General features: G+C 44.7%; 1 protein-coding gene across 1 annotated transcript; it reads left to right on the top strand.

Annotated features, from left to right (window-relative positions):
* The first annotated feature begins 307 nt into the window (after positions 1–307).
* Positions 308–8,066, top strand: LOC144890754 (uncharacterized). The gene is made up of 2 exons (XM_078772587.1): positions 308–392; positions 7,471–8,066. The coding sequence occupies exons 1-2, from the start codon at positions 308–310 to the stop codon at positions 8,064–8,066; spliced, it is 681 nt and encodes a 226-aa protein (XP_078628713.1).
* Positions 8,067–10,244: the final 2,178 nt, after the last annotated feature.

Below are 10,244 nucleotides of genomic sequence, written 5' to 3'. Positions count from 1 at the left end.
ATGTGTTTCAGGTAAGGCTCTGTTTCCAATAGTTTGACTCTGCGCTGCATTAATCAAATAACCTTGGCCCCTTGTTCAAATCCCCTTCATTTTGCGGCGAAGCCTCCCTCCAAATGGTATTGCGCGTCTCTGCCAGCCGCAGCGCTGGCTCCAAACGCCATTAACCATGCGGTCAAGCTGGACAAAAAGGGGAGGAGTTGTCGGAGCGAGGCGTGGTCCCATCAACGTGTCACGAATGGAGGAGCCGGTGAACCCTCGCGACCAATCAGGGCCGAGGCGTGTTCACCGGTAGGCGGACCTAAAAAGCATGCGGCTTGATACGCGAGAGCGTGATAAAAGCGCTCCCGTGGGACTACTTCAAGAAAAGAGACCAGAGCAGAGAGGGAGAGACGGTGAGAGAGTTGGTCCGCTACCGCGACTATACTAACCGCACTGCCTGCTGGGTTTCGCCATGAACCAAAGCGTGGACCGGAGTGGAGCGTGAACCTGGAGCCGGACCTCAACGCCTGAACCATCTGCCCGGACCTTCCACCCCTGCCATCTGCCTGGACCTTCTCCTCCTTCCTGCTATTCCCCTTTCGTGTAAGTCTGTCGTGTAAGTCTGTAACATGTATTGTCCTGGGTGTGATATTTAAGACTGTGTAAGCTTTCCCTGTGTCCTTTTGCTCTTCTTCTTGTATATGCCCTTCTTCGTTTCCTCTTTTAGTAGAATAGTAATAAACCATATTTGTTCTTTCCTTACCTTTTGGTTTCCTCTCATCCGATAGTCTTTGTCTTTTCCCCATTGAGTACCTGTGGCACGATTAGAGCCGCTCAGAATCGGGTTAGTCTTATTGCTGACGGCTCGAATCGCGGATTGCTAAACCGCTCGGCAATTCCCATCTGTCCGTGGTTCGAGCGGAAATTATCTCCCTGCTTTGTGGAGAGATTGGTAAGCAGGTATTTGGGAGTCCATCTTGACCAATCACCCTGGCCAATCTCGACCGCAAAGGAGCGTATAATTTCCAGGGCTGGGGGATCGGCCAGTGTAAAAGACAAGGGGATTAACCCACCATTGGAAAGGGGAGCGCCGACCCCCGGATCCGCAACAGTATTGTAATGATTACTGCGAATGCTCTAATATCAAAATATATAGTTATTTGAATGTTAAATTTATACTTTTCTTCATTTGATTTACCCAGTTTAATACAGGGATGCGAAAAACATTGTGTTTTTATTGTTCGGGAGAGACGTTTACAAAGGACATCATTCTGCCCTGTTTATCAATTCATTTATCATTTTATGTTCATAATCATTAACTTTGTCATGGTTGCATGTGATTACCATGCAATAAATATTGTTTAAATCACAAAATATATAGGGGGAGTGTTATAATCCTGGGGAGTCATTTGATCCTGCAAGGGGGATTGTTAAAATCCTAGGGGGAGTGATTTCATCCTAGGATAAAACGACTCGAGTGAATTTTTCCGAGGAAAATATCACTCTAGAATGGTTTTATCCTGGGGAGTGATTCTATCCTCCTACACCGTCTCTGATTGTGAGTTGAGCCTGGTGATGGCTTAGCGGTTAGGGTGCCGGCTTGGGATCCTAGGATCCTGGGTTTGAATCCCGGTCGATCGCTGAATTAACGCCAGGGGGGTTGACTCGGCCTGTCATCCTTCCGAGGTCGGCAAATTGAGTACCAGCTTGCTGGGATGAATGATCCCGGTGTGCACCCCGATTTAGAATAGGTACGCCGTATCCCTGCGCATCGTAAGAGGCGACTAAGGGTTGGCGTCAGGAAGGGCATCCAGCCATAAAAAAAACATTTTCTCAAACAGGGAACCATGATTGTCATGGCGCCCGCAAGGCTAACTTGCTAAAGGCTAAAGGATAACACGGCTAAAAAAAAATGACCTTGAAACGATCATTCATTCATTCTTTCATTCATTCGTCTCTGCTCTGGTTGTCAAACTGGTCTTCTTCAGCTGGTCTATTAATGTAGCTCCTCTACTTGCCATCACCCACTGTTGATGTCTTGAATAGACTTCAGCATAGTAAATGGACTCCTCCTCCATGCTCCAAGGTTCAATTTCTTGAGTTTAGTTTTTGAGATGGGTAGCACCTCCATAGCCTATTGGCTTGGTGCAAATCTCTATTCGATTGTGAGTTGGTCTTTCTGCCCACTAGAGGAGGTGCAGGTTTCATTCTTTGGGGTGAGCTCAGTGCCACCGCACAGATTAGCACCACACCGTGGTATGTGTCCAATAATTTGTTTTCTTTTCCTTTATTTCCAACACACATTTCGTTTGTCGCAGGCTCTTACCTTCCCCCAACCCTTCCCCCACCCTCCTTCGGCCTATCAAAAGCAGTTTCTCACATCAGCAATCCCTGACCTGGCGAGTCAACATTATGTTTGTCGATAGATTCTCTGCATAACGTTCCTCTGAGGCTGCACTCAGCATGCAATCAACCGCAAGGCCTTGTTTGGGTTCGCAGATGTCCAAGCCTGTAGTATTTGTCAGCGAAGTGTTTTCCTTGCCCTTTTCAGTTTTTCCTTCCCAGCCCGGTCCTCCTCATTCCTCCGGGGACAGAAACAGTCTTGGAGCGTCGACTTGGAGAGTGATGGGTGGGACGGTGGGGTGAGGGGGGTGTGGGGGGGGGGGGAGTTTGTGGACGTTGGGCTTTGTCTCTGCTCCTTGGTTATCCTCTCTCTCCATCTCAAATTACCAGCCACGTTGTCCTGGAATCTCCCATAAACGCTCAGGGATCCACACGGTTCTCCAGAGGCATGAACCTCTTTGGAGTCTGTCGACTCGGGGAGGTAGCGGGTGGAAGCCGTGATTACAAGTGAGATGGTGTGACGAGGAGATTATGTGCCAGCTTCTTTGATGTACGAGACGTGCTTGTATGTGTGCGTCAGGGTGTATCCATGTCCTTCCTCATTAATGTTTTTTTTTGTTGTTGTTTTTTTTGTACCATTTGAGCTTTGTCATCAAGCTTTCAACATAACTTTATTTCAGTTACGTTGGTGAAAGACAACTTAATAATTTGGTACAAAGGTCAAATGTCAGTCAAAATCGTAAATTTTCATCCAATTGACCTGAAATTTTAAGAATTTGCATATTGGGTCACTGCATTGGTTCGCCAATGAACGGCTGGAAGCCGATTGTTGTTTTTTATTATAGTTGTTTTTTTTGGAACAAAATGTCAAGGTCGCATAAAGTCATCAATATTCATCCGATTGACTTGAATTTTGAATAGGATTTTCATATCAGCGAACTGAATTCAACCACCAACTATTTTTGACGTCAAAAAGATGCGCTGCTGCATGCCATTCTACTTTATTTTATTTTATAATTATTATTTTTTTAATACAAAGTCGAGGCTCGTGGAAGTGCTATCAAACAAAACATAATAAAGGGAGCGGGGGGAGAGAGAGGGAAGCACACAAGCACAATAACTGAAGAGAACAGGGACATCGGTTGATCTGTGGAGGGGGAGGGCTGGGGGGGGGGGGGGGGAGGAGGAGGGGGAGTGGGGATAAAACGGAAGAAAAACAAACTGACATGACTTGGACTTTCAAGAAAGAAGTCAGAAATTGAAAAACGGTGGATTTGGGGTGTATTAACAAGGGTAGATAAGATCAAGGATTTGGATGGGGCGAGACCAGAGATTGTGGTGGACAGATGCTTTAAAGACCTGGAGGGTGGAGAGGGTTTGAAGAGAGTGTGGGAGTTTGTTCCAGAGTTGGGAGAAAAGAGTAATGAAAGAGTGAAGGTGAGGAGAGAGAAAGTCTTGATTTTGGCAGTTTCACCAGAAGAAGGATGCTGGCAGATCTTGTGCGTCCTGAAGGTATATTTGGGGGACAGAGCACATACAGAGCAGGGGGAGCTAGGACGGAGAGGAGTCAGTCGAAGACAGGAAGACCTCCAACATGGCTGCAGTGAGGGAGTGAGAGGCCCTCAGAATCGGCTTCAATGTGGGAGATACCAATAATTCCAAAAGCTTTGGTTTCTACAGATTGAAGCTGAGCTATGTGTGAGGCAGGAGCACCAGCCCAGAGGGGAGAGCAGTACTCCATCAAGCTGTGGATGAAAGCTTTGTATGTGGTGAGAAGCTCAGTCGTGCTGAGAAAAAAAACCTCGCACGACAGAGGATGCCCAGTCGGCGACTGCCTTTGGAGGCCAGCTTGGAAATGTGTTTTTTTTTGTTTGTTTGTTTGTTTTTGAATTGAGGTTCATGTAAGAGCTAACACATTCAACATGAAAACATGCACAGACACATAAAACATACAATGAAGGGAGCGGGAGAGAAGAGGGGGAGACAAAGGGAAGCACACAAGCACAACCACAGAAGAGAACGGGGACCCCGGTAGATCTGTGGAAGGGAGAGCGCTGGGGCAGGAGGGAGGAAGTGTACACGGTATAAAGCAAATGAACACGACTAGGAATTTTTGGAAATAAGTTAGGGATTGAAAGAGGTGGATTTGGGGTATGTTAACGTTGGTAGAATAGAACAAGGTTTTGAGTGGGGGAATATAAGAGATGGTGGTGAACAGCTGTTTTAAAGACCTGGAGCGAAGAATGGGATTGAAGAGAGTGTGGGAGTTTGCTGACTTTGGCAGTTTCACCAAAAGAGGGTTGCTGGCAGATCTTGTGCATCCTGCATGAATATTAGGGGGACAAAGCACAGACAGAGCAGGGGGAGCAAGGCTGGAGAGGAGTCAGTAGAAGACAGAAAGACCACCAACCTGCCTGTGGTGAGCGAGCGATAGGCCCTCAGAAGCCGAGCTCGTGAAGCCGAGCTCGGTGTGATGCACGAGCACCAGACCAGAGGAGAGAGCAGTATTCCATTGAGCTGTAGATGAAAGCTTTGTATGTGGTGAGGAGCTTAGACGTGCCCGGAAAGGGCTTCACACAACTAAGGATGCCCATATGGCGACTGGCTTTGGAGGCCAGCTTTCAAATGCCATCTTTCCTTTTCCCAGGAAAGATCATGGCAGACAGTGAGACCCAAAAGGTTGAGTTACAGAACTTCTTTGAGAGGATTGTTGAGAAAGTGGCTGGGATGGTTGTCCAGATGGTCCTTTCGGAGAGACATCGTGAGTGTGAGATTTTTCAGGATTGAAAGACGTGTTCCACTTGTTTGACCAGTGTGTGATTTTATCCAGGTCTGCAGGGAGTGCAGAGGCTACTGCCTGCCGATCTGAGGGTTGAGATGTGGAGCGGCAGAGAGTGGAGTCATCAGCAACGTGATGGAGAGGATTTTTCAGAGAGTCGGAGAGATCATTAATGAATACCAAAAAAGCACAGGGCCTTGAGGAACTCCAGCCTGGACAGGAAGGGGAGATGAGAATTCCATTCAGGGACACATGTTGACTGCGACCGAAGAGGAAGTCCGCAAGCCATGCGTGAGTGTTTCCTTGGATAACATAGGAGGAGCGTTTGGTGAGCAGGGCGGGGTGGCAGACCGTATCGAAGGCACGAGATATGTTAAAGGAGATGTCTCTGATTTCCTGTTTAGCATTGAGGACCTCCATCGATTGTTGAGACAGCAGAAGCAGAATGTCCAGTGAAGAGTGGCCTGGTCTGAATACAAAATGATGATCAGAGATCAAGCCACTGGAGAAGAGGAAATATTTAATATCAGAAACGATGATGGATTCCACGACCTTGCTGATGATTGGAAGTAGGCTGATTGGTCAGTCGTTGCAGGAATATGTTTTTGCACCTTTTTGTGGAAAGCGGTAATGTTGTCTGATTTCCAAGCAGATGGCAGATGACATGGAGCAAAAGAGAGGGTGAAGAGAACAGAGAGAGGGTGTGATGGCTCAGCAGAGCAGGATTTTGGGACCCGTGGGATAATGCCCTCTGGTTCAGTTGTGGAATCAGAGTCGAGCTTTGAAAGAAACTTCTCCACATTGTCGGGAGGGAAGGACACAGAATCCAGGAGCAGCTGGGTACAACTGGTTGAGGTGGTTATAGAGAGAGGTTGGTTTGGGACACAATATATTTCGGCAAACATAGAGTTGGGGCTTTCATCTTTTTCATGTGCAGTGGCAGGTGTGCAGCCGTTTGAGGCAATAGAGGGGATGGAAGGGGAACAAACACCACAAATACATTTGGCCTGAAGCCACCAGGACTTGGATGAGGGAGACAGGATTGAGAGTTCAGTCTTGAGAGTCGAGATATATTATTTCCTGGCTCTCCCGAGGATAGACACACACTTGGTCCGAGCTTTGTTAAAGGAAATTTTGAGAATTTGTTAACGCCAGTAAATTCCAGAATTTTTTTGGATGAATTTTACAATCTTTATTTCATTTAAATTGAATTAAATACTTAAACACTGTTGAACACAAATTGCCTTCTTGTTACTTCCACTAACCTCCAGTTTAGCAGTACCTGGACTTGTTGAAAAGGATGGTGAATAATGGTGATGTAGAAGACTGCTTCAATGGTGCTTAACATCCGGAATTTTTCTTTTTATCAATGTTTAACTTCATTATTATATTTAAATTGAAGTACACATTCCATGATGTAACATGTTCTATGAACTCTCAACATGGTTCTCAATCACATTTCCCCTCAAAAGACTGACGCTGATTTGTACACAGGTGATGTCTATCCTGTAAATGTGGAAGGCAGACAACACAGCAAGGATTCCTCTGTCACAGAAGATTCAAAATATGCTTTTGCAAAGGAAGGTTCAGATGTTATTCACATGACAAACGGAAGTGCTTCCTGTTTTGCAAATGGTGAGTGGAAACGTAACAAATTAACATCCAATCTTTTGTGTTGAGAAAATATATAATTTTCGGAAATGTGTTAAATGTTTTGCATTGATTTTTTCAAAAAAAATAAATCTTATGAGTGTTCTTTGTTTCTGTAGAACAATTCAAAACAAATATGGGACAAAGAAGGTCCAGTCACTGCTTGACAGTGAAGAAGAATCCTTTTTTGAAGAAACAATCACGGGATCAAGACTTGCTTTCCATAAAATACAAGGGCATGTCTGGGCCTCGCAGCACCAAGATTAATATGAAATTAAACAAAAACAAAAAGGTTCAAGAAAGGCGAATACGTTATCAGTGTAATGTGTGCAGAATGGATTTTGCTTCGAGTGAAATCAAAATACACATGAGGATCCACACTGGAAAAAACCCCCATAAGTGCTCTGTCTGTGATAAAGGTTTCTTGACAAAATGCAATTCGAAATTACATATGAAGATCCATACAGGAGAGTGTCCAAACAAATGCTCGATATGTGATAAAGGTTTCTCTCGAAAAGGTGCTTTGAAATTACATATGAGGATCCATACAGGAGACCGTCCTTACAAATGCTCGTCATGTGAGAAAGATTTCTCTCATAAAGGCAATTTGAAATTGCATATGAGGATCCATACAGGAGAGCAACCTTACAAGTGCTCGATATGTGAGAAAAATTTCTCTCATAAAGGCAATTTGAAATTGCACATGAGGGTCCATACAGGAGAGCGACCTTACAAATGCTCGATATGTGATAAAGGTTTCTCTCGTGGTGGCAATTTGAAAATACATATGAGGATCCATTCAGGAGAGCATCCTCACAAATGTTGGATTTGTGATAAAAGTTTCTCTCATAGCAGCGATTTGAAATCACATATGAGGATCCATACAGGAGAGCATCCTTACAAATGCTCGATATGTGATAAAGGTTTCTCTCAAAACAGGAAATTGAAATTACATATGAGGATCCACACAGGAGAGCGTCCTCGCAAATGCTCGATATGTGACAAAGGTTTCTCTCAAAACAGCGATTTGAAATCACATTTGAGGATCCATACAGGAGAGCGACCTTACATATGCTCGATATGTGATAAAGGTTTCTCTCATAGCGGCAGTTTGAAATCGCACTTGAGGATCCACACAGGGGAGCGTCCTTACAAATGCTCGATATGTGATAAAGGTTTCTCTCAAAAAAGCCATTTGAAATCACATATGAGGATCCATACAGGAGAGCGTCCTCACAAATGCTCGTTATGTGATAACGGTTTCTCTGAAAACATCAGTTTGAAAAGGCATATGAGGACCCACACAGGACAGTGACCTCACAAATGGTCGATATATGATGAAGGTTTCTCTCAAAAAGTCCATTTGAAAACACATATGAAGATCCATACAAGAGAGCTGAAATCTGAAATACGTCAATATGAATAATGAGGTTAAGAGGATTTCGAAATTGAAGAAACCTGAAATTGTACCAGTGATAGTCAGAGCAACAGGGAATCCAGATGATCAAGAAAACCCAAACTGAGTCCTTAAAAAGCATTCTGGAGAATATATTGACAAAGAAGCTGCAGGTCAAGGCTGTCAGTTGTTCACTGAGGATTCTAAAAGGAGCGTTTGGAACAAAACAATGAGAATTAAGTTTCTGATCCGAAAAAGAAGGTGGAGATTTTGAGTTCTGGGAGAACTTCCTCCCACCTCCTAGTACTCGCCTATGGAAATAACAACCGAAGAGAGCATCCTTACAAATGTTATATTTGTGACAAGGATTTCATTTCTAAACGGATCTTGAACTTCCACAGTGCAACCCATGCTGGAGTAAGTGATCCGCAGCAGTTGGCAAGTTATTCAGTGAACCAGTAAGGAGAAAGCTAGAGTGAAAGCGTACAGGTTTGGGCATGTACCTTGAAAACACAATTTCTCAGAGTACCATCTTTAACCCTTGACAACCAGCCGGCACCCCGGGAGCCCCTTGATGAAAGCCGTAAGGTTGGCTGTCACCAGAATGTCCACAACAATGACTGCAAACTGGTGTCAGAAGGCAAGAAAAATTTCAAAATGCTAAGCCCATCCGCATCCTCAAACTAAGTTTAAAGAAAATGACAGCTTTAAAAAAAAATGTAAAATTTATTAATCTCGTTCTCCATATCTATTTATTATAATAGAGCAAACGTATATGGTTCACTATGTATGTATGTACAGACTTGGCATTTAATATGGAATATTTTTTTTGTGGGGGTGAACTTACTTTTCAAGATGTCTTAGAACCAAAAGTTCATTGGAATTATGTTGAAATTATTCCAGATTTTCTTAATGTGACCTCTAAAAGAAACAAAAACCACATTTGACATTTCAAAGCAAATAAATTGATCCTTGAAAGTGATGTAAACTGATATCGAACTCAATTCATGGACAGTACTGTGTTAAACTTCTGTACGTTTTCCAGAAGTATCTCTTTATTTTGCACATTAGCCAAATTTTTTTTTAACAAAAACAAAAGTTAAATTACGACTGGGATTACGGACAGTAAAATTACAGTTCAGTACTTCGTGTAACCCCCACGAGCATTCAGGAGAGCACGTACACGTTGAGGCATGCTGTTCACGAGATTTGCCAAGGTTTAGACAGGAATCGCTTGCCATGCAGTGACCATAGCCTGCTGCAATTCATGCACAGAGGGAGGCTCCTGGTCCAAGTGGTCGATTGACGTGTTAATTCTGCCCACAAGTTCTCCATTGGATTCATATCCGGGGACATGGCAGGCCACTCCATATGCTCTACACCACGGTCAGCAAGAAAGTGTTGGATCATGTGAGCATGATGAGGCCGAGCATTGTCATCTTGGAAGACAAAGTTTCCTCGAAAGGCAGCACGAGCAAATGGAAGCAATGTTTCTTCCAGAATGACCCTGTACTTGAACTGGTTCAGGTTTCCATTCAGAACAACCAGGTCAGTTTTGCCCCCTGCATGAAAAGCAGCCCAAACGGTCACCCCACCACCTCCAGCTTGGACTCTTGGCACTATACAATCTTTGTTGTAGGCTTCATGCACTTGTCTGCGCACTCGGACGTGGCCATCTTGACGATAGACCAGAAATGTAGACTCGTCACTGAAGATCACGTGATTCCAGTGTCGTGGCTGCCATTGACGGTGCTCTCTGGCCCACTGCAATCGGCGCTGGTGGTGTTGTCTGGTCAAGCGTGGCTTTCTCAGGGGACGCCTGGCACGATAGCCTGCTTGAACCAGTCGTTGGTTGACTAGCCTTCTGGATACAGGCACATTTGTCAGTTGCTGCCACTCAGCCCTAAGCCGATTAGCTGACTTGGTACGGCCATTGCGGACTAATCGGTGCAGCTGGCGATCATCCCTCCTTGTGGTTCTGCGGGGACGTCCTGGCCTCGGTATTAGAGTAGGGACACCCCTCTGAGCATTTCGTTTCAGGATCTTTGACACCTGACCTTGAGTGATGCCATACTGCCGAGCAATAGCACGCTGTTT

Source organism: Myxine glutinosa, chromosome 1 (assembly GCF_964187855.1).
Source record: "Myxine glutinosa chromosome 1, kmMyxGlut1.1, whole genome shotgun sequence".
NCBI lineage: Eukaryota > Metazoa > Chordata > Myxini > Myxiniformes > Myxinidae > Myxine > Myxine glutinosa.
This window is presented reverse-complemented; position numbering and strand designations above follow the sequence as displayed.

Coding starts and splice junctions, on each gene's coding strand:
- LOC144890754 (XM_078772587.1), top strand. CDS start 308: ATGCGGCTTGATACGCGAGAGCGTGATAAAAGCGCTCCCGTGGGACTA. Junction 393..7,470: donor AGAGCAGAGAGGGAGAGACG/GTGAGAGAGTTG, acceptor GGGTCCATACAG/GAGAGCGACCTTACAAATGC.